Raw genomic sequence first — 25,334 nt, 5'->3', positions numbered from 1 at the left:
TATGTCTGTGAAGGCCAATCGTGCAAAAAGCCTACGCTGTTGTTTCTGCCACAATACAGCCCAGGAAAAGGGTAATTGAAATGGCGAGGGAATGGACGGCAGGAACACCATGTAATATCACTAATTGTATTAAGACCTATCGGAAGCTAATCTATATGATTCTCTTATCCGTCTGTCCAAAGAAACACGACGGTTAGATATTTGCCACCTCCTACTTGGAGCCTTTTGGGGGTTTTTCTGTTTATCACTCGTTGTTCTTTGGGTCATCCTAAAGATTCTGCGCTAACGACAACCCGTCCCAATGGGCCTACGGATTAGCAATAATCCTTATCCTTTATCTTGGATTACACAGAATAAACAAGGTGGCTTTAGCTCGAGGGAAATTAGGAATATTTCTCAAAAGTGATGTGCAAGGATATAGTATGAAAGTTCGGATTTTTTAATGTAGCTTTTTCTTTCATTCGGGAGTATTGTGTTTGTCATTGTTAGTGTGTAACATTTTTAGAAAGACAAGAAACATGATTAAACACCCCCGCTGTGGATAAATTATATATGTGGTTTGGAATGTCTCACGGATCATTTCGCCGGACATGAGCCTGGAGGACGTCTCTTTTCCGTTATGAATTTTTAATCTTTGTGGGACCTTCATGGACTATGGTGATGTCGAGTGCAATACCTTGATGACTCTATCGTAATCTGAAGATATCCTATAATAGAAAAAAAAAACACGAACAACAATATTGGTATTGCGCTGACTGATATAGCGCGATAAGCAAATAGCCATCAGGAACTTTTTTCATATTTGCCTAAATTTCCTCCTAAAGTTCTTGCATTGCTGTCGAGATGGAATAACGGCAATTCAAATCCGAATATTTTACACGCAAGTACGTCAATGCGTGAAAACAATGCCCCCATACAGCGTTGGAGGAATCGTCTGGACCGACAATTTGCTGCTAAAAACAGCCAATTATTAATCCCTTAACCCAAGAACTACAACATGTAAGGATGTAAGTCCTGTATCTATTCCTAGCAGACTAGGATTATAATGTGTACCTTAATCGTTAACTTCTGTTCTGACGAAAAGGGCTCCTTTCTCACCATGACTTCTTAAGAAGCAAAGAAAATGAGTACCACGATTCAAAAGCACAATTGAACCAGTTTACAGGATATGCACACCAATATAAGCACATATAGGCCTATATACATTAAGACATTCTTTGTTGTTGTTGTTGTTGTTATTGTTGGATAAATATGTGTACTATGGAAACTACACCAATTTAAGAAACTCTAATGAAGTAGAGGTTGTTTACAATGCTTGTGCATTGATATGTCTTTCTCTATTTTTGTTTTGTTTTGTTTGTTTGTTAATTTGGGTTTGTTGGGTGGGGGTGGTAAAGGATGAGGGCAATGTAGGACCTCAAAACACCATCCCCAAAAAGAGAGAAGAAAAATATCTGTACCAAATTGTATACCAAAGTATATTCACATCTTCGGTAGATCACTTGTCGAATGTGTGAATGATAATGCACGTACGATAGGAAGGTTCTTTTTCACGATAATACTGTATGGAAGTCAAATAAACCTACAGATATTCTATGGTTAGAATGAACTGTTTATGAGAAGACTTGATTTCTACACACTGCAATTATTGTTGTTACCTTGCAAATCCGTACTTTATCGTCATAGTTTTATAAGATTATATCATGCACATACTTACCCTCACACCATATAAGTGTCATTCATTATTCTATATAAATGTATAAACATATCATGTGTATGCGCGTATTAAACGTTGAAAGAATATTATATATATATATATATATATATATATATATATATATATATATATATATAATAGATATATGCAGAAAGAGAGAGAGATACAAAGAAATATGTGAATGATGAACATTATCAGTTCATTTCTAGTCACAGCACCAGGTACTATGGCAGCTAAAAAGTAAACGACTGAGCGTTGATTTAGGAAGTGGGAGTCTACAGTGCTTCGTCTGTTGGTTTTTGGACAAATTCATATCTTTAAGCTCAAGGGTGCTGCAGGTATCATCCAAACAAAGCACCAGTGAGCAACCTGTTTCTTGGGTCATGAAAAGCAGTTCCTCGTGATATTCACACTATTTCTTTTTCGTATATTCCGTTTCTCCCGCAATTTTCCGAGAGCCTTCAATGCCCCCAAACGAGAATCTTTTTTTTTCCATCGACAAAGAATGGACAGGTTGGTAATGCGCCTATAAAAAGGCAGTCAAGCAGTACACGTTTCTTCTTTCCACCGTCAACTGCATGTGCCATCGAACAAAGCAAAATATCGATCGGACGTGAGGTATGAATAGAGCGCGCACCGATGGGCTCGTAAAACTCTTCTGTTATACACTATATGGGCGCAATGGGGTCAGCGAAAATCTAGCGAAATCAACCTTGATTGCTAGGTACGTCTTTATACGGGTTAGCAAAACAAGCGCACTATACCTTGGTTGGAAAAAGGTAAATCAAACAAAAACAAATAATGCAGTTTTGATACATATTATAGAAGAAACAGATCTTTCGACCGAAGTCATTTTCTTGTAAGCATAACACAGATAAACACATATTCACAAATGTTGACCCTCTTATCGACACTTTGGGAACCTGAAATACAAGGTTCCCGTAAGAAAGGATATTTACATATCATATATATACCATATGGATACTAGTAAATAGACAAAGAGAGGGAGGGAGAAACATAGAGAGATACATGCAGATTTATTTTTGAGAGAAAGAATTTGAATTTTGAAAATATCATTTAACCTTCATTTAACCTTATATTTCAATACTTCATGTTTCACAAATGCACACAAACGAACTAGCACACACCATTAATGCGGACATCATAATGAAGCTTTCAATAGTAGTTCCCAAGCTGATTAAGTAGACAATGTGAATTTGTCGATTAGTTCTTTTTTTTTACAGGCAAATGTTTTGAGGGAAAAAAAAAACTTCACAAACCAAAACAATTCCATGCAGTCAATGTTAAATTGGTTCACTGATGCAATGTACAGATAACGATCCATTGTCTTTTTGTCAGTTACTAAAATAAAATGACTCCAACATATCCAGCTCTCTTGCCACACACACACACACAAAAGAAAAAAAAATGGCACGAACATGGCCCTGTAAACAAACAGGTTACAAATGGAAATGACGGGGGAGAAGCTGAATCGTCGGTAATACCAAAAGATATCATAATAAGATGGAAAAGCGTTCCTGGGTCAGAGTAATTATCTTTTTATCCTATAACAGACGATAACACCCCATCTCAACTTCCACGTCGTTACGCGCACTATTGCCTTCTCTGCATTCGTTTCATGAAGTTGTGCAGATGTGGACCAGGGCTGAGTTTGCACTTTCATCCATTGCACTAATTCAAGGTCAATTACATTACGATGGAGATTCTATGCGTGTAAAGGCTTCAATTCATATTTCAATGAGCTGAAGGTATTTGTACACCATGCAGTAATACCTTTAAGTGCCTACCATTCCGGTCACAAACTTCATGGGTGAGCGTTTTTATGCATGGTAACATTATTATGACGTTGTGATGAGAGGTTCTGTTCTAATTCGTATGGTATGATACGTTGCGATATACAAGGATTCACGAAGCTAGAACCCCAAGTCATTGATTGCCAACTTCCAACAGTGTGTAGTTACACTGAATAATAGAACAAAATAAAGGACCCTCATTTTAGATTATATAATGCGCACAAAAGAACATTACATAGGTCATAAAGCAAAGCAAAATAAACAGACAAAAGAAAAACGAAACAAAAAAACTGAAAAACTAAGACATAGTTTTTTGCCATTTTTTCGTTAATAAGAAGACGTTGATATTGTGGCATTTTTCTCACTTGCCGCAGAAGATCTGATTAATATGCCCCTGGATAAAGCGGCTAGAATTGGAATCAATTTTAAGAGAAGACGAGGTGTTGTCATCATGCACCCTGAAGTTAGCGGCTTCTGATATGAAGGAAAGAGGAAGGGAAATAAGGGCGATTGGAATTGGACAATATTGTGGATGTGATCGCCTTTTGGTGTTGCTCCGACGCTCCCAAAGAGCAAAGGTTATCACCGGACGATACCGGACCGAAGATATACCAGTTTAAGAAAAGACAGACAGACAGACAGACAGACAGACAGACAGGGAAAGGTACAAGGAGAGATAGACAGATGGATAGATAGATAGAGAGATAGATAGATAGATAGATAGCTATAGGAGCTAAATAGTTAGAGAGATAGATAGATAGATAGATAGCTATAGGAGCTAAATAGTTAGGTAGATAGATAGGTAGATAGATAGATAGATATGGGCTGGAAAGTGTGTTTTTTTAGCAGTTTATCTCGAGCATTTTTGGTAGAATAGTGTGATTAGGTGTTTCTTTAGAATCCCTTTTTCATTTCTGATAAACCCCGTTCACAGTCTTCACTTTCAACTCTAATAACTTTTGAAAGGATAGTGCTACTGCTTTCAAAGTTAGCATTATTTATGGACAGAATGTGTTAATGAGGCATGCTAAATTTCAGTTTAATCTGATAATCCCTTCATTGTTGTCACTCTGGTAGATTACTTCCTGTTTTTTGTCCCATTCATCGCACAGCCAGCACGGTTTGATAAAGATTAAGCGCTTGAATAGACACTGTACTTCAGAGCCTCTTTTCTCAGTTCACACTTTTCCTGAGTTTGTGCTTTCTTTCCAATATTTAGATAGGTTAGGAGAGTCCATTTGATTTGAGTTATACATCATTTTAAAGCTTAAAGTCTGCTCTTTCAGAATATGGTCTTAACTAAAAATTCATGTCTGGCGACGATAGATAGATAGATAGATGGAAGGAGAGAGAGAGAGAGAGAGAGGATTTGTCCTGAATCTGTATGAAGAACTTTCATTTACCCTCTTAGCATGTCCAATTTCTAATAGGTGGAATCAACCTTGCCTTTAAATAGGTAACATGACATTTGCTCATGCAACAGTTGCTTTTATTTTCTTTAAGGACTTAGGGTGAGGGTTAGGGTTGTAGCAGGGTTTTAGGTTAAGTTTGATGTGAGGATTAGAATTAAGGTTAGGGTTAGTTTTGTGGGTATCTTTTATGTTTGGCTTAGCTCACAGATATTTCATGGGAGCAAATTATTGTCGCAGAAGCAAATGTCATGAACCGCCTTTTTAATGTTCCTATTTTCTCTGTTTGTCTCGACTTGTTTAGTTTCTATTTGAAAATGCCAAACAAAATAGGCTTTATTTGTATTTCAAATGCATAAAACTCTTTACTGTTAGGTGGTTGGATATGAAGCTGTAGCCGTATACCCAAGTAATATCGATCGTAAAGAAAAACAATACGCTTTACGTTAAAACTAGTCTATGCGGTAGCCGAATGGGCATTTGCTGAGTGTTCAAGTTTGATTGGTGTTAATAAAATGTTGGATCTTCACTACTCACCGCAAAACACAATTCATTATAAGGTATGAATCCAACGTTAAAGGAATATATATTACGATGAAGAAAAATACCTTTGCCTCTCAATATGTTAAAAAATCCAAGCTTTGCTTTTCAAATAGGAAAACATTGTAAATGAAGTATAATCATCAGGACCTGTTCGTCAGTTCATTAAATGCCCAGGCTTGCGGTTTCAGGACGAGATGACGTGTAAATCTACCTCATCAAATGAGAAATGATAAACAAAAGGTGGTGGGAGACCTATATCGTAATTATCCACATAGATTCTTGCAAACGCACCACACACACACACACACACAAACGCACACACACACACGCACACTCTGTCTTCTTCTTCCCCACTCTCTTGATTCTGTATTTGGAGTTCTTTAAAGCCTCGCACGCATCTAGATTTCATGGCCCATTTTCGTGTTGATTCAGTCGATACAAACTCGCTTCGATGGTCCGATCAGCCGGCCCAATCAGACGGTGGCCCGCGACCTTAGCACATTTTAGCGCGTCCGTAAACATCGCCAAGATGTCAATGAATCTATTACGTCATATGACCACTGATCACGTGACAATCTCAATGCTTGATATCAAATGCAATAAGCCCCTCAAGAGATAAGCCCCTGTGTCGACTCTCAAAAGGTGTCAGGATAAATCGTATCTATATGTTGAAGCAAATTTTGTCTTTCATCCATGTTGCTTTAGACACAAATGATATTGGTCTAAAATATTTGTTTAAAGGGGAAATCCAAATATAAGTTAGTCCGATAAGAGTAAAATATTACTGGTTCAACGGTAGAACTTTGATCAAAATCGGATGGAAAATAACGAAGTTATGACATTTTGAAGTTTCGCTAATTTTAGAGGAAACAGTTCTTGAACGGTCAATATGAATATGCAAATGACAAAGTGAGTATGTCATCCCCTCACAACTTGCCATATATTTTGTACATACAGTTTTAAAATTTCCCGTTTTTTATTCAAACGCAATTATGCCCAAGGCTCAAATCCTGATATATCTAACTGATCACTATTCTGAAGTTATTCAACCAAGAATAACATCATGTTTTAGTCTTCAATGACAAAAACATTGAATTTTCGTCATATTTTGTATGCGTTGAATGGAAAATTGTGAGGGCATGACACGGTCAGCTCACTCATTTGCATTTTCATATCACCTGTACAAGAACTGTTTTGCAGAAATTAGAAAAACTTCAAAATTTCGAAACTGGCTTATTTTTCATCCGATTTCAGTCAAATTTTTACCATTGAACTTTTGCTCCTTTTTATCAGACTAACTTATTTGTGGACTAAATTTTCCCTTTGAGAAAGAATTGTTTGATAGCTGGTCTCCATGAGTATTTCATGAGACGACCACAGTGCATATTTTGCTCTCGTATCATGTCATTAAGATAAGTGAACAACCATCAGGTAGACCGTATTACTGCCCTACCGGAAGTGATGACTATTAAAGGTAATTTCACTCCTGGAGAAAGAGCGACTGTCTTGAATGACACCAAATACATGTTAGGACAGGAGAATGGAAATGAAGATATGTTACAGGATGTTTGAATGTCAGCAAAGTATACTGTGACGCCATCCAGGCAGAAATCTTAATGTCACATGACCTGCAAGACGATTGCTTAGAAATTTTCTGTGGTTGATGTGTAAGAAGACAAGGATATTTTTTTGTCTTGCAAAGCCTGGTGACGGCATGGACTTCCTCTGTCCAGGATGATGCGTAAGAAGTGTTGTTGGGGTGGGGGTTTTTTTTGACAGAAAAAGTGCCTATGAGAAGCATTGAAACATAATCAAAGATTAAAAAAAAAAACAAGAGAGTATTTTGACATTCTGTGCAAGTGACGTCAGAAACACGCTATTATATCTGTACATTCATCAAAAGTCGTCTCAGGTCATTTTCCAGGTGTCCAGTTGCTACAATTTTCCTTCAACATTAGCTTTAGATACCTTATTGAATTGTAGGAGGCATATGTCGATGTTATGGAAAACAGTTGTGTTCATGTTAACGTAAGAATACACTGTTATTCACTCACATTTGATATAAATTTGCAATCTTATATCGAGCTAGCAACCTGCAGTGCAGGCTAGATACGGCTACAGAGTTAGGGTGGGATTTCACGGAGCACGCGAACGATTTGCGAATGACGCGAATGGCAAAATCCAGCATTCGCATTTTAGTCTGCAAAAGATCGCCAAACAAACGTGAGGGTTCGGAAGCGTCGTCAATTGTTCGCGAATGTCGTTTTTACTTCGGCGAGAATTTCAAAAAAGTTTGAAATTTCTTGCGAACCTTTTCCGCACACTTAGTCGGGATTTGCTCGTGAATTGTTCTCGAAAGTGTCTTTAAAGCTTCGTCATATGCGCAAGACCTTCGCAAGACACGCGCGATGTTCGCAAAATGTTCGTGAAACCTCAAACAGACTCCGAAACTTCGGAGAATGTCTCGCGTATGTTACGCGATATCTGCGAAGTTTTTCCGATCATTTTACGACGTAATCGCAAACTGTTCGCGTACCTTTTGAGACATTCTCGCGAACGTTTACCGCACGTTTGGGGGATGTATGACCTATACGTTTTCTACTTATAAAAGTCTTACCATACATCTAAACATCAAACAATTATTAACAACTATAGTAACAAAAGAAATTAAAAACTAGCAAAGAGAAAGAAATGTTTGATATAATATACAAAAACAAATCGCAGAATACACCTAAAATTATTCTCAAGTAGGTAAAATTTCGTTTGAACTATAGAGATTATGTGTTGGAGGAACTGCAAAAAAGAAATCAAATGCTTTACTAGCGGAGATAGGTCCTAGGGGAAAAATATATATGTAGGCACACCATAGACAAATGAGAGGAAAAGAAAGGAGAAATAGAGTAAAGAAAAAAATTCAACTCAAGACAGCTTCCACCTCTCCTTGGGTACATTTTCTCCCATGATTAATGAAAAATTTTCGTTGTTCGCATTTCCGTCGCGTGTTCTTCGTGTACGTAACATGCTGTACTTTAGCAATGATGCACACGACATTCGCACATACGTCGTGGAAACTTCGCACATATTTCGCAAGAATAGTTTTCGGCTTCATTGTCGGAAAACATTCGGAGAAAAACTTTTCCGAATGTTGGATTTTGTCATTCGCGTCCTTCGCAAATCGTTCGCGTGCTCCGTGAAATCCCACCCTTAGCAGGTTAGATACGAGTTTTGTCTCTCTCTCTATCGGCATTTGTGTGTGTGTGTGTGTGTGTGTGTGTGTGTGCGCGTGTGTGTGTGTGTGTGAGTGTGTGTGAGTGTGTGTGTGCGTGTGTGTGTGTGTGTGTGTGTGTGTGTGTTCAAAATTGTGTAATGTAGAAGAGGTATTTCAATATATTCTATAAATTTCGTTTCCACAAGCTTTGACGATTGTGTCAATTCAACTCATTAATTGAATGTAACCTTTTAGTTCACATAATATAACCAGCAGAACCCTTGAACAACATTACTGATATCTAATCACTTGATGAACGCGTTGATGACTACATAGACAAACTGCTACACTCTTCTGAGAATTCTTATCATAAAATCACAAGTTTTGGGTATAGAATAAAAGGACCCTTTTTAATTAAAGCAATTCTCGTAAAATGTGAGATGTTACGAATTTTCATCATAATCCGTATACCAATGAGGAATTCTTTTTGGCCAACTATTGTATTGTCTTCTTCGAACAAATCTTCAAGGATTATGTAATCTTTGTAACCTTTTTGAAATGATTCTCTTACGATGCAAAAAAACCCCAACAATAACAACAGAGAAACACATCATTACACGTTTCGATAAACTGTCCATTTATGACATATTCCCCCCCCCCCAAAAAAAAAGACTTTACTCAGAACATGATCATGTGTGTCGTCAGGTTTTATTACTGTGCCACCACTCGTCAATATATCAAATACAAAGAACAATGTATTAAGTAAAACAAGAACGAAAATTCGTGTTGCCAATACTGAACTTCGTTCATTTCTATCCCTGTATCAACTTGCACCAGGCAAGTCATTGAGATATAATGTCCTGATGTCACCAAATTGACCCTGATTCTAAAGAGAGCCATGCGTATTGTATATATAGGCAGTAAGTCCACCAGTTTGAATCGAAGTAGCTTAGCAGTGAGATATAAGCGAAGATGAAAAGTTCAGAAAACTGGCCGAAAACCATCTCAGATCATCTCTGCAGAGTAGGAATCTTGTTTGACATTGAATTTGAAATAGTATGTACACGTCTTTTCAGACGTGCTGTATAGTTCGACGCCAAACGTGATCGAAGGCAAAATTCGCAATTGACCCGGAACAGCGAATTAGGGGAACTACCTCGAGGTGTGGCGCACGTGAGTAGAAAAAAAAAGAAAAAAGAGATAAATAGAAGAAGAGAGAGAATAAGAGAGAAAGAGATAGAGAACGACAGTGAGAGAGGGGATATAAGAAGGAAGACATCAAGAGCAAATTGGGTATCTTGCGAAGACAAGAAGAAATCATTGTCCGAACAGCGACCTCGGACATTCTTTTCATACATCATTCTAACCATCTCGTCAACCATTGAATTGGCTAGGCAAGACGAGGTAGTAATAAGCCTGTTCGTAATAAGTTCATACGTACATTTCCCAAATTTACCCTTCTTTCTTTTTTCTCAGTTGGTCAGATGCTTTACTCTTTTTTAAAGCGACAAAATGCATAAGCGTGCTCAACATATCAATTTTATGGAATTCATGTTGACATAGAGACTGAACTTGGTTTGACTACGTGGCCAGAATGGTTTATACTTAATGAATTTCTTCAAACATGTTTTTGTTACTATTAGCCTATAATGAAAGTTTGTTGCTGCTGTTGTTGTTTTTAGGGGGGTTACTGTCAGGTGGATGTGCTGGCAAGCACCATTTACGACAATGTACAGTGATTATACATAAATAACCATCACATTGCAGATGCTTATGTTAGTATCAAGAAATTAAAAAGCCTCTTTCACAAATGAGCTTATTTTTTGCTCATGGACAAAGTTGCTCTACGATCTGTCTCATTGGTCGTTCAACACCTAGGGACATAAAGAAGCCGGAATAAAAATTATATTTGACGTCCATCACTAACATAGACACACGTAATAGATATGTTAATTTCCAACTATTCATTGTAAACTGACGTCTGACGAAGTAAGATAAAAAATTGATCGTTCGACCACGGGGCAGTGCTATGACTCCTCATTTCGACAACACTGCTCCCAAAAATGTGTGCGTGTATGTGTATGAGTGTGAAGAGTAAGCCAAGACCATTTCAGTTTCTCGTAAGCATGCAAAAGATAACGCAAAGATGTTATATATACATTTTAGCAAATCATATGCACTGTACGTCCTCATCGATCTGCTATCGAGAACGCTTTTAGTAGTCCGGATGCATAACACTTCGCTTCGGCGTGTTTGATATCTTTATCGTTCTATTTGCTTGCTGAGTTTCGTCCACCAAACATAAAGGCTTAAAATGCACTTCATTGATACCTATTCTCTCACTCCCACCCCCCCCCCCCCCCTTCTCTCTCTCTCTGTCGCTCAATGACAAAATGTCTATCACGCCCAACTCCTCGTAATTCTTCACCTCAAGACCTCCGAAGTGACATGCAACAACTGCGGCAGAATCTGCACTCGGAAGTACAATCATTACCGGCAGATTTGAACAAGCATCGATGCTACATCAACACTTAGTTGATCATGAGCGGTAAAAATCATCCACTGTCCTCTCGATTGTTTGATGACTTTATTAGAGCTTCGTTAACGAAGAGAGGTAAAGATGAACAGGAATTCGGGATTCAAGATCTGCGTGTTCACACGTCATCATCCAATATTTGTGTACAGCCCCTTGCACTCAAACACCTCGGCATCAAGACACATTTGCCCAGTCATAAGCACACGTTAGGCATGAATGGTCTGTGTCTATGTTGGTTCGACAAAACGTCCAATACTGGGTTTGCTCTGTGTTCGACTGATAGAACCCCCCCCCCCCCCAAAAAAAAAAAAAAAAAAAAAATCAGACATCCCTGGACAATGTCTACATAAAAGGCAGCTGTTTTCGTATTTTGGTCGTTCGCATTCAATATGTGACCCTGCACCTCAAAACACACAAAGAGTCGCCAGACATGCAATTTTAGTTAAGAGCATATTTTGAAAGAGCAGACTTTTAGCTTTAAAATGATGTATAACTCAAACCAATTTGACTCTCTTAACCTATCTAAATACTGGAAAGAAGGCACACACTCTAGAAAAGTGTGAACTGAGAAAAGAGGCTCTGAAGTACAGTGTCTATTCAAGCGCTTAATCTTTTGCGAAGCCGTGCTGGCTGTGCAATGAATGGGACAAAAACAGGATGTAAACCACCAGAGTAACAACAATGAAGGGATTATCAGATTAGATTGAAATTAATCATGCCTTATTAACACATTCTGTCCTTAATTAATGCCAACTTTCAAAGCAGTAGTATTATCCCTTCAAAAGTTATAGGACTTGAAAGTGAAGAATGTGTAGAAGGTTTTTACGAAATGAAAACAGGACTCTAAAGACAAACTTAATCACACTATTCTGCCAAATAATGTTACAGAAAAATGGCTAAAAAGCACACTTTCCTGCCCGTTTTATGATCCCAAATTTTAGCATAATGTAGAAGAAGACTTGCTCTTTCAGAAAATATGAAAAGGTCGACATCGGCTCGTTTGACCCTTTTCACCTATATTCAGTCCTCACACAAAACCAATGTGTGCGACTTTTTGTTCGTTTTGAGGTGCACGGTCACATATGACATGGCGGCAAGGTGGCTCACACCGCGAGTGGTTGCCAGTCATTCGCCATGTTCGCAAGAGCCTTAAATTCAAACCAAACGTCCAGGAGTGCCCTCTTGCATCAAAACGAAAGAATCCTGTTTCTCGGGTATGACATGTAAGAAAGGTTCCATGCACATGCGCCCACTCGGGGAAATGACCCGCCTGCACTTCCCCGCCAAGCAGCCAAGAGTACAGTTCACACCCCACTCTGCCTAACACACACCCTCCAAAACGGGAAGATTATACGGACTCACTGCGGTCCGCCTAGGAGTAGTGACAAGTATAATAGTCAGGAAATTATTGTTCTTCCTCCTACTACTATTACTCCTCCTATTTCTCATTCTCTAACGACACTAGGTATACTTCTGCGTTGACTCCAACTAAATTGTACACTGCTCTGTTGCAGTAATCGCTGCTTTAAGTATCATGGAACATCATTTGAGTATAAACTCCTTGACAAGATTTTACAGTAAGTTGCACAGGCGCATTGGTGCAAAAAAAAAAAATGTTCCTGTTTCACATTAGTGTCGTGGTTTAGAATCCACGGACACCAAAGTACTTCAATCCCTAACGCTCTGCATAAGATACTTAAAAGAGACACAGAAGAAAAAAAAAATATGTCTGCAGAAATTGGGTCGATTGTAGCACCTGTTCCTTAGGACTCGGATTTCTGTTCACACCCGCAAAGTTTGCAAAGTGATGTGAACGCACTTGCCCGCACGGCGGCAGTTTGATACGAACTACGGAGAAAGTGTTATTACTCACTATGTGTGTTTGTATATAATGCTTAATATTTAGCTTTTTGTCGAAAATCAGCAACTAGCAGTTGAGGTGCCCTTACACATCACGTCTGGGAGCTAACAAGCAGATAAAACAGTTCTTGAGCGACTGTCCGTTACTCTAGTGCGAATTTGCAATTTGTTAATGTTCTCTTGCACTGTCTCTCTCTCGGTAAGCATCAGTTCTAGAGTCTTAGAGCAGAAATATGATTGTTTGCCACTTTTTCAAGTTCATCAAATATTGGCGTGCATGTCGTAATGGGTTTTGTAGAAGGTTTACAATATTTCTATCAATTCATCTGTCTATAATATGAACTGTCTTACAGAAACATGAGATAAGCTACTCCGATACGGTAGTATTGATATTACTTTAGTGGATATTTCAAAATGTCGAATACAATATTTCTAATTTATCTTTATTGAATTATACGGAGAAAATGAATGTTATTTGCTTCATGTCATCTATCTAAGCTTTGAGATAATGGAAAGTGACAAATGAATTCATAAATTTGAGGGGGTTCGTATCATTCTATTTTTTCGTTTCGTTTCATTTTGTTTCGTTTATTTCATTGTTTACAAAGAGTGGTCATGTACAAACATAGCACGAGAAAAGAAAATGATATAAAATATACAAAATTATTTTTGATAAGATAAGATTGACAGCACAGATTTTCGTGTCAGTAATAACGGTTATTTACCACTCGTCTTAAATTTCGTAACAATCGCAGATGCGCGGAGACATCCTACCTTAAACCGATTTGAACTTACAAATTATACTCACGACTATACGACTATACGACCGACAGACTTTGGATCCGAAATAAATCACAATAGCCTAAGAATAAACACGATTGTTTATTTCAGATCCAAAGTCTGTCAGTCGTATAGTCGCGATTCGTTGTAGTGTGCAATGGGCTCAACTCAGCCGAATCTCATACAGCAGGCAGCAAACTCGAAGACACGTGATCGGTCCTGTATCGATGCGCGGTTAGTTTGCCCGCCATGCCTTTCTTTGCCAACGAGAGATAATGACGTCACAAACACCTTTGATCGTCGCCGGTCAAACGGGCGATGCAAAATAACTAGCTCTAATTGGGCCAGGTGCAGAAGAAGAAGAAGAAGAAAAAAAAAAGAAGAATAAGACAAAGAAGAAGAAGAAGAAGAAAGAAAGAAAGAAAGAAAGAAATTTTTAAAAAAGAAAGAAAGAAAGAAAGAAAGAAGAGGAGGGAAAATGAAGATGAGAGGGAAAAAAAACGAAGTAGAAGAGCACAAAAACTATCCTTGTTCAGTGTATTGTGTTTCAGGATTTAAGAGCAGTGGATTATCTGCTCAAGGACCAGAATAGATTCCACAAGTCTATACGTGACATTATCTACTTATGTAGGCCCTACTACGTGAAAGTGAAATTGTATACATTTTCTGAATTGTTCCTTTGATTTTAACAAGCGGTTCAAGGGAAACACTGCACGGAAAACATGATTACCTGTGATTGTGCTGTGAAACCCAACATAAAACTGACAGTCTTACTATAGTTGCACATCCCACTGGGCCTCCTGATATACTTTCATTAGTATTCACTCATTCTTTTTTTTTTTCTTTGTACCTTGCGCACCCTATATATTCTTCTTCCGTCTTTGGCTAATATTTTGTTCTTGTTTGTTTTTTCTTACGGGACCACAATGCTTTACATTTAAATTATTCCTCAGAAGTAGATTTGTATTTTATATCTATATGATGACAATAAGATCACGCGAAAGGTTAAATCCACGTTGGAATCTCATTTCAAAATTTACGATATTTTTAAAGCTTGATTATTCATTCAATCGACAAAATTCAATCTGTATTGTATTCAAATTGATAGAAATGTGCTGCGGTAAATCATATCATTTCAAAACATGAAATTTCGTATCATGAAATGAGCAGCATTATGGCGTAGGTACATCTCCGAAACGTCAGTTTTTTAACGCCCTTCGGGGGAACACACGCACATGTTTTTACAATCTAACAGCACTGAGTGCATGACAGTGTGATTATGGATTCCTTTGACGTCATGTGGTACAGTTTCTTAAGGCGAACTGTGGGGAAAATGTTAAATATGATTTCCTGCAAAAGTATCTTATTGGCTGGCAGGGCACCGCAGGGGGTAAGAACGGTGTATCTCTGAATTGTAAGAGGAGTTTCATAAGTTACATGCATAATAGGTAGCATTAGTGCTTTTGGCTGTGAAGGAGCATATAACTAGCTGAAAACGTAATGGCACGATTTACTGCGCGCTGCCGGTCAGTTATAAGTTACGGAGCAATGAACTGTGTGTGATTCAAGTTTTTATGACAAACATGGTGATGCTTTTTCCCTACAGGTGTGTTTTTTCCTCATCTTCCCGGTAGTAATGTTTTAAAGCTAAATGGCTGTAAAACTCGTCCCAGCCATATTTTTATTTTCATGAGATCTCATGGAAATGTTACAAGAGACATTGAGCTACAGTAGCCATAGAGTGAAACGGGTGCACATTCAAAAACAAACCGGGGGGGGGGGGGGAGTGTCTAAAGTTAACCCATCCCCACGGCAATAGAGAAAATATGTAGATCTTATAACGCGAATGTATATGTCCCATTGGTACACAAATGACTCTAAAAAGTTGTTCAAGTCCTATAGCAGAAGATCTTTATTTTCATGAGCTTTAATTTAAATTGACAGGGGAGACAATGCTCTACAATATCTAGATAGCCATAAGGGTGAACACATAAAGGCAACCCGCTTCTGAGACGCCGAAAGTGACCCCTTCCCATGGAAAGGTCCTTCCAAAACACGCATTATACTAACACAAAATAATACAATTGTTCTATTAGCTTATACTTGCCTTTATAAAGTCTGACTGGCCATGCAGCAAATATGCTTTCTTTTTCATGAAAGTCATCGAAACGATAGGGAAGATATTATTCTATCTACTAGAAAAGGGTGCACAATTGAAGGCAACTCTTTGGGAAGTGCCAAAAGTTACCCCACTCCCATGTCAATCTAGAAAATATGCAGCATATTCTAACGCGAATACAAAATGTTCCATATTGGGATACCCCTTTAAAATTTCGTTCCGGCCATAAAGCAAAGACACTTTTATTCCAATGAAATTAATCAAATTGATAGAGTATACATTGCTTTACAATATTTAGGTACTGAAAAAGTATGAATTGATAAGCAATCCTCTGGGAAGTGCCCAAAGTCGTTAATTCCCCTTGGTCACATACAGAATGTCCAGCATAATGGTGAATACATAATTACATGTAGGTTCCATGGAGACATACTTTTAGAAAGTCGTGTCGGTCGCATAGCAAAGACACCTTTGCTTTAATAAAGTCTTATTAGATTGATAGAAAAGAAATTCCTCTGCAATATCTATTTATCTATATATGTATATATATGATGTATATAGTGAAAGCATACATATTCAATTTCGAATCCATTGGAGGTGCCCAAAATCACCCTTACCAATTCTCACCCTCACCGTCCCTTTCAAAACATGCGTTATACCAACGCAAACACACGCTTTTGTTTCATGAAAATATCTTTAAAGTAAAGAGGATGCACATTTAAAGCCAATCATGTGGGAAGTGCCCAAAGTTACCCCACTCCCACAATACACAACAACTTTGCATATTATTCTTTAGTCATTCCTAATTAACTGATATTTTACCTGATCTTCGTTTCATTATTAACACACTTACTAGTTTGTTCCCTATTACTACAGAAATAATGAAAACATTACAAGCAATATGCTACTGTGCAAATTGCATGACAACCCCCAATTTGCATAGTTTGCCAATAATATGCATGTTAATGAATATTGTGGGATGATGATAATACGAATTAACTTCTTTTCTCGTCCCACGTGTTCATTATATCAACTTTACAGGATGAAATCAATGTTAATTTTTATTTCAGTCGAGACTTTCAGTCGAGCCGAGACGAGAAGTATAATAGCCTATAAGAATTTTTACAAAATGGTGATGACTTGACAACCATTTATAAAATACAAATAAGACGGTCTTGCCATGAGAAATTTGCTTGCATGGGAACCGAATTTTTCGGGCTCAGCATACTAGAAGTATGCAAAAGAAAAAAGAAAAGAAAAAAGAACAAGTCTGATTCCCAACCTTTAGTCTAAAATGCCCCTGGCAGTCACATTTTACGAAAATCCCACTTGACTTTTGCAATGCAGTTCTTTCTCGGGTTTATTTTAAAGGATCAGTCAAGCAGTACACCCCACGGTTATTAACAAGAGACCGTCTGACGTGATAATCTTTTCTCGCAGCGCAACATCAACAGAATCATGGACAGTATTTATCAATTATAAAGTAAGCTATTACATTCGATGTGTCATGTGAACCTTTTTATCATAGTGGCAAAAGGTTTTATCGTGTCGTAAAAACTAGTAATGGCTCTCCCTCCCTTCCTCTCTCTCTCTCTCTCTCTCTCTCTCTCTCTCTCTCTCTTTCCTTAACCCCTTATGTTAATGAAACTGCTGAGAATTTATGTGCTCGTAAAGAAATGCCATACAGAGAATATTATATCATATCAAATCAAATCAAATCAAATCAAATCAAATCAAATCAAATCAAATCAGATGAAATCAAACAAAACTGACGCAATACCACTGTAATGAAATATGACATAGGCGAATGATGTAAAGAACCGTTTCGGACAGAGAGAGAGAGAGAGAGCTGTGGCAAGGATTTTACCATAATTATGCCCTCACATGTTTCCCCTAATTGATCTCATCTTTTCATGCTAACTTCTGTTTAAGCAAACTTTAACCTTGTACAGTTTCAGTTTTTGCTTCAGAAGTTATGACGAGTACTCTCATCCAAATGTTCTGCATTTGGATGTCCTCTGGTATTTCTTTTTCTGTCTTCGTTAAAAAGAGTGAGTTAAAGTAGAGATGTTTTCATAATTTGTACCTTTAAAAGCATTATTTATCATTTGCAGACGAAACAAAGCCCAGCTTTCGTGCTTCAAAATAGTTCTAAAATGTAAGTTCGGGATAGAAACAACCAATGTAAAAATGTTAACTGGTATGAAATCAATATTTAGTATTGTTAAATATACAAAATGTGAGCAATAGTTATGATAAAAATTTTAGAATTAACCGTCTATGATTTATTAAGAAAAACAGTGATATCTTCTTATATTCCAGGTTTCATTGCGAATTTTTTATATGGTAGGATGTTTTGTGACACAACTTGCCTACACATTTGCATCAAATGTGATAACTGGAACATTTCTTTAAACCACTGCTCTCAATGTTAAACAATACCTTTGCATAGCGGCAGAACATTCCTGAAGAGAATACTTTCCTGTGACGCAGACGTCGCTTCCGCGTTGTTAACCAATCATAGCCAATCTCAGTGAGGTGGTGAGTTATCTTCGCTGTACTTCAATATACATTTTGCTATCAACCATGTTAACATACATATGGATGATTGATTCCCATTTTATTTAGCAAGCAGAAATTAGTCTGTGTATGGAAATATTGAACGACATTGCCTTGAAATGTTTTACTTTGATAAATGATAACAAAAATGATTCCCAAATTCCAAGGGCGAACGCAAGTTGAAGTTCCATATCTCAGCTGGTAAATCTGATTCCATATAAATTTGTTTAGGTTTCTTTCTTTCTTTCTTTCTTTCTTTTTTGGGGGGGGGGGGTGGGGTCTTGTACAATGCAGCATCGGCGATGAAGCAGCGAATTGCGCATTCCTCCCTTGTGCCGGTTTGCTCGGAAACACTCTCTCCAAAAAGATGGATTGTCCCGCCACATGCCGGCAAATATTGTCGAGTGGTCACAGAGACCACCAACCAAGGAAGCACCACCAATACAAGAAAGCGAAAAAAAAAGAGGAAAAAAATCCAGATATTTGACAATTTTGCCCCGTTGAATACTGGGCAAATATAACGACCAGTCAATGATGCAGTAAGGGAGTGATCGGTCAAACGGACGTGAAACAGCAAGAATCTTAATCAAAGCTTCCACCGGGGTCTACGGGAGTGCAAAGCTGTGGAAAGCGCTGGATAATACCCCCAGCCAGTGTGCGACATGCCATCATTGTGAAACCCTAGCAGAGGCAAAGAGGAAAAAGATATGAAGAAAGGGGGGGGGGGAGAGAGAGAAAACGGAAGTCCCCATGTATTGGGGGCAATATACCATGGAGGTGAAAGGCGAGCTCGCCCATGCCATCTTGGTACTACCAGCTGTAGCATTAAATGTACAGCTTACATTGAGTTCTGTCGCCGTTCCTCCTTTCCTTATTTTGAAATTGGTATTCAAGAGCTGTAGTAATAAACATTATTTCTTTTGTTCCTATAGAAATAAGACTTCCTCCACCCCTTCGTTTTTCATTCCAACTCTTGGCAAGTTATTGCACCTTTCATTATTTGAGTTTAGATTTTTTTTTGTAATCCCAAGCACGTGTCGTTACTGAACTTATACTAATATTATTATTATTATTATTATTATTATCATTATTATTATTATTATTATTATTATTATTATTATTATTATTATTATTATTATTATTATTATTATCATTATTTTTCGTATCATCTATATCACGGGTACGTCCTTAACGAAAGAAATACATTGCTGGCGACCCGAACTAAATTGGAGTCATTTCGGATTTAAGTGATGATAGGTCACTCAACCTGCCAAATGCACTCAATCACCTTTCTACTATCGTACGAGTCAAGGGAGCGGGAGAGGTGGAGAAGGCGTTTCTCTGACGATGTTCGTTAATGATAGGCCAGATACTTCAGTCTTGGACCGAGCTTATAATCAAAGCATGTTCTTTTAAACACGCCACAGCAAACAACTGGATATGAAAATAGGAATTTCTTTCCCCCTGAGTTGCTCGTTCTTGGATTTATCACCTGTCATTCCAATTGATATGACATACAAATGTGATAGAAACGATGTTGCAGACAACGTGCATGTATCGTCCATTTGGGTAGGATATTTCTGATAATATGAGTGTGTAGTTTGAATGGTTTCATGAACTGCGTGAGTTTCGCTCCCTACGTCTGCACCATTTTGTTGATGTTGTTGTTGTTGTTGTTGTTGTTGTTGTTGTTGCTGTTGTTGTTGTTGTTTAAACATGTTAGCTTCATAACCTCATGCAGCAGTTGACATCATATTATATAATTATCCAGATAATAATGGAACTACTTGTCCATGTTGTTAAAATAAAAAGGAATTATAAATGATGCCATACAGAGGATAAATGAATTAGATCAAATCAAATCAAAATTTTATTGACTACACGGACCAAATGACAAAAATTTTCTTTTACGTCTAATAATAGTGACCACACGCAAAGCGTATCAAACATGCGCGGAAACATGACTTTGATCTGCTGCAAAGAAGCCCATGAGTTCATATTACGCATACACGCATAAGTGAAAGCAATAATAATTTGTGATCCTCACTCAGTTCAGTCCCCCCCCCCCCCGTACCACCATCCGTTCCCTCCCCCCCCCCCCCCCCGACCATCATTGGCGTGATATTCATTGTTGTATCGGGTCATCACGATATCAGCCATTAGGTTGAATTTCATCTTTAAGATGATGCAGGTTAAAATACCAAACAATTAAAAAAAATACGAGAACAACACAAAGGTCACCTTGTATCTATTGTGAAAATATTTTCTTCTTGCCATTCTACAGCGGTGGTCAGACTTCGAATTCATAGTCACATATAAGCAGGTTTTAGAAACATCACCAGTCTATGGTCTATCAATAAGAGTTCGAAAGGAGATAATGTTCGTTCATGGAATCATTTTTGGAGATGCTCAAATCAAAGTCCTGTACACTCACTTAAAGTGACACCCCTTCTAATCTATCCTTAAAGAGGGTAGATGAACGACATTGAAGATTGAGAACCTCTATTTCTAGCTATACTAACCTGAAATGATTATAGATTGCAGTGGCCTTTCACCTATTGTGTCTTGTAAAAGAGAACTATGTTGAATGTCATGTTAGCGCGCCTACTAGTCGGGCAGGGTACTTGCCCTTCCACGATAGATAACACTAACCCCCACAGAGGATACGGGGCCAGCCGGGAGAAGTGGCATTTTCCTTTGTCAGACGTGGGGTGCACGGGGAAATGGGACAATGCGTTGATGTATCAAGGGCATCTCTTAACTCTAATTGAGATTTATTCATCTCATGAAAGTCAGAGCGCCCTGTAAGCTCATCAAATGTGAATTTCTTGCGTCAACAGATTCCGGCGGCAACTTGGCTTTGTGCTATTTGAGAATATTCTAAAATTCTCTTGCCAAGAGGCCTGTGCTATGTTCGGTTTTACTCTCCCGTGTTTTGAGTTGGCTCCAATAATGAGGATATTAATGTAATGACACCCGCCCTCAGGAGACAACCGAAGCACTTATGGTCACTAACTACCAATTTACTGCTACAACCTGATTAGCACGTTGAATTTGCTGCTATAATGTACTGTCTAACGTTTTGGAAACGATGTGACCACACGATAATGAATTGAATTTAACAGCAAATTAAACATTCATATACCTTACGGTCTCAACTTCTCAACTTATGATTGTGTGTAAATTCAGCTTTATACCGCAACTGAACGTTATTTCTGAGAAGTTTGACCAGTCATAATAATACTTATACTTATTTATGAATCGTCATTGCGCCTTCAAAGAGAAAATAAGCTCAGTAGATATCCCTGCGGTATTTTGATGATAACATGACAATTTATGGTCATTATCGATTCGTTGTGTCTGCAGGATTTGAAGTTACCTTATTCTGTATGAAGCAAAAGAGGCGATCATAATATTTGTCAAAGCATGCTTCTATTTTACACTGCTGCCTCCTATTTGTTCATGGTATCCTGATCTAAGTATTAAGTTGAAGACACTCAGAAACCATCAACTGTAATAAATGTTTAGTTAAGTTGACAGTATTTTAAATGTAAAAAACTGTGTTATGTTGCTTGGCTTAGACCGTCAGAAAGGTCAATTTCTTAGTTTCCTTTCCAACTGGTCCAAGTATTATATCTCCTGGGTAAATATCAGGTCAAATGTATAATCTGTTATGAACGTCTTAAGTGCAGATCTAAACGACAGATTCATAACACTGAAGGGTGAATTGATATGATTATCAGCAACTCGTGTGATTAGGAAATTCCGTGTAACTTTGCATATAAAGCATGGATGAAGAAACTCTCATTTTAGAGGGTAAAGGAATTGTATTTGCATCTGAATTTCACAATGGATCTATGAAAAAATCAATTATTCTAAGAGTTTTGATAACTTCCCTGATGTCATGCAAATTGTAGCTAAGACAGATCCTTATGGCGCATAAACGGTCACATAAACTTAAGGACACATTTTCTCCCTCTTTCTTTGAACTATCCCAAAAGTCAACCTTTTTTTAATTAAAATTCTAATGAATTATCACGAATTTTTTACATGTTTCTGTTCTGTTTATTTGTGTTTTGAATCTCTACAGGGCTTCGCAATGGGAACACGATGCCTTATCGCCCTGTTCACTTTAATTTTCATGCTACTTGCACCCGTGACGTCATTTCCTACGCGGACAACAGAGCAGACACGTGATCACCTTGGGGTCTCAGCCTTTCTGCGCATGCTCAAGGACCAAATTCTTAACCGGTCAAGGGGTACAGGCTCAAGAGGAGTCTTCAGAGGTCCCAAAGGTCACGTCCCCTATGCAGCCTCCCCAAATACGGAGATCCTGTCGATATGGCCGCAGAAACCGGACGTTGGACCATGGGAAAAGACCGCGGAATTGACTAATATCGCCAACGATAGCGACCTAGAGATCTCGCCCGACAGACCCATGGCTGGCATTGAGGATGACAAACGGGGTAGCGATTACGGCCACGGGTTCTTTTTCGGTAAGCGCAGCACAAGAGACCAGGCGGGTCAACCGGAAGGCGAAGGCGAAGGAGAACAGCAGCTTCAACGCAACAGGCGGCCGGATGATTACAATTGGGGGATGTGGTTCGGCAAGAGAGGGCACTCTAACGCTTACGGCTGGGGAGGCTTTTTCGGAAAGAGACAAGGCGAAGTTGTGGAGTATGACGACTTCGTAGCATGATTTCAAAAATGAACATTCTGATCTTCAACACGAAAAAGTACTTTAATTTAAAAGAAAAAAAGTAAAAAAAAAACAAACGTAAATGATTTTGACAAGTAGATGCAGTTCGTCGTAAGCTTTGTGAAACATTTCTGTACAATAATTCTTCAACAAGTACAATTGTAGAATTATCGTCAAAATACAGCTTAAGCAAAAATCACATAAAACGAGGGGCAGAAGTTTGGCATACAATATCTGTATTGCATTATTGGCTGGGACTGCATAGCTCTGCTGCTTGGGGATCAAGACATGTTCAAACAGGTAATATGCCCCGTGTCCCTTTGGCCATAGCAAAATGACAATAAAAACAATAATTTCTGCTAACACGCATGTGAATACTTTAGACGGCAACTATCTATTAAAATTACCATATGTCACAAAAGAGGGTGCGCATGAAGATAAAGCCATTCTAGTCAATTTGATCAATTTAGATGCTAAGCTTTCGTTTTCAGTCATACTTTTCAGCTGTTAATATAGTTTAAAACGCCATTCCAAATTGAATGCAAGAATTCGCTTCATTTAATAGATTGAATAATATTCTTTGTACAATAATCGTGCGTTGCATGCGTTGCATTTCTTTGCGTCATCTGCGGTCATTGTTACATTGACTGTAAGGCGAACATAGTTATCTTATCTTGGCATCTTATATCTTACATAGTCCAAAACAACATCAAAATACGTGTTTTTTGTTTATTTTCAATTGCTGTAGAGGTAACATCAAATGTATTCATTTAAATTCAATTCCACCAGCACATTGCTTTGATTTAAATGTAGTACTGCACTTTTATTGTCTATCGATATAATTCTGTTCCCGCTACTTAACAACGCTTTTTTTTTAATAATCATTTTGAAAAATGATATTAGTTTCAAGAGACAATGTGTCTAGGATCACCTTGTTCAACAGGAACAACAGAAATTATTCGCCTAGCATGTTTCATTACATCACTATGCTGTACGCTTACCAAGGTCTATATAAGGAGACAAAACGTTTATTTTGATGTGTGTTTGAGAACAAAGTAGCATCAGCCCTCTACATTTGCCTAACATTTAAATATGTTTGGTTAAAATCCGGTAATCAATGTGTCTTTGGCGTTTCTGATTTTCATCAATTTCATTGAAGCATTTGTGGTATCAGAACTGAATTACGCATTGCTTTTCTTGAACATTTTTTTCATCTTTTTATCGCTGTGGGTTTTTTCGTTTGAAACCAAGGATACTATAGCTCGTAGTTTAATTGTACAAGATTTATCTCTGCTCAAGCTCTATCAAAAAATTAGCAACAATGTCCATGCAGCAAGTACTCGAGAAAATATTGCCTCGTGCACCACAAGGTAATATCATGAACAAGTATAAAATAATTGAATCATATTGTTTTGTAGCACGTTTTCTTTAAATTGCAGCTAAAATTCAGTCAAACTTTGTGAAGACGTAACAATAAGTTGCGCGTTATGTTTCAAGAAAGATGTGATGTGTATTGCAGCTCATAATCTTGACAACAAGTGGAAAATAAAGGATATTTGCACTTCCCTTCAAGTTTTACTCGAGAAGACAATAATTGCTGTAAAATTTACGTCTTTGTTCCATTCAAGAAATTTGAGCAACTGATTTCTATTTTGTGATATTGCTTCTTGTAGAAAATCTGCGAGATATTCACTTTCTAGATCGGGTGATGTCTAGACATTACTGTGTAGTATTTAATCATTGATACTTTTTCGTTGTAAATCTGTGTGCGAAATACTGTAAATTATCCCTGCCCTTGTGAAATAAAAGAATACACGTTTGATTTTTTGAAAATCCTGTGCAATTCATGAAGATATTTCCGGCAACATTGTTTGAGTCGTGCAATCAAAATACCTAGTAAGGTGACTATTTCACTTTTCGAAAGATTACTTATTGCAATTATTATGTGCATGCGTGCTCGTATGTTCTTGGGCGTGTGCGTTGGAGCATGAGAATGTTGTAGTTTGTAAGAATAGGTGGAAACCACAAAAATTATATACTGACAATCTTTTTACAGGACAACTCAGATGAAATGAAATAGAAGGTCAACAACA

The 25,334-nt window shown here is 37.9% G+C and overlaps 1 protein-coding gene across 1 annotated transcript in view; it reads left to right on the top strand.

The window, feature by feature from the left end:
• Positions 1-23,971, top strand: part of LOC139712685 (uncharacterized) — a 66,362-nt gene extending 42,391 nt beyond the window's left edge. Inside the window, exon 2 of the mRNA XM_071624484.1 lies at positions 22,633-23,971. Within this exon, the coding sequence (XP_071480585.1) occupies positions 22,642-23,241 (600 nt within the window). The 5' untranslated portion in view covers positions 22,633-22,641 and the 3' untranslated portion in view covers positions 23,242-23,971. The remainder of the gene's footprint in view (positions 1-22,632) is intronic.
• Positions 23,972-25,334: the final 1,363 nt, after the last annotated feature.

Source organism: Diadema antillarum, unplaced genomic scaffold (assembly GCF_040938485.1).
Source record: "Diadema antillarum isolate AM-2024a unplaced genomic scaffold, OU_Dant_1.0 seq00001842_RagTag, whole genome shotgun sequence".
NCBI lineage: Eukaryota > Metazoa > Echinodermata > Echinoidea > Diadematoida > Diadematidae > Diadema > Diadema antillarum.
This window is presented reverse-complemented; position numbering and strand designations above follow the sequence as displayed.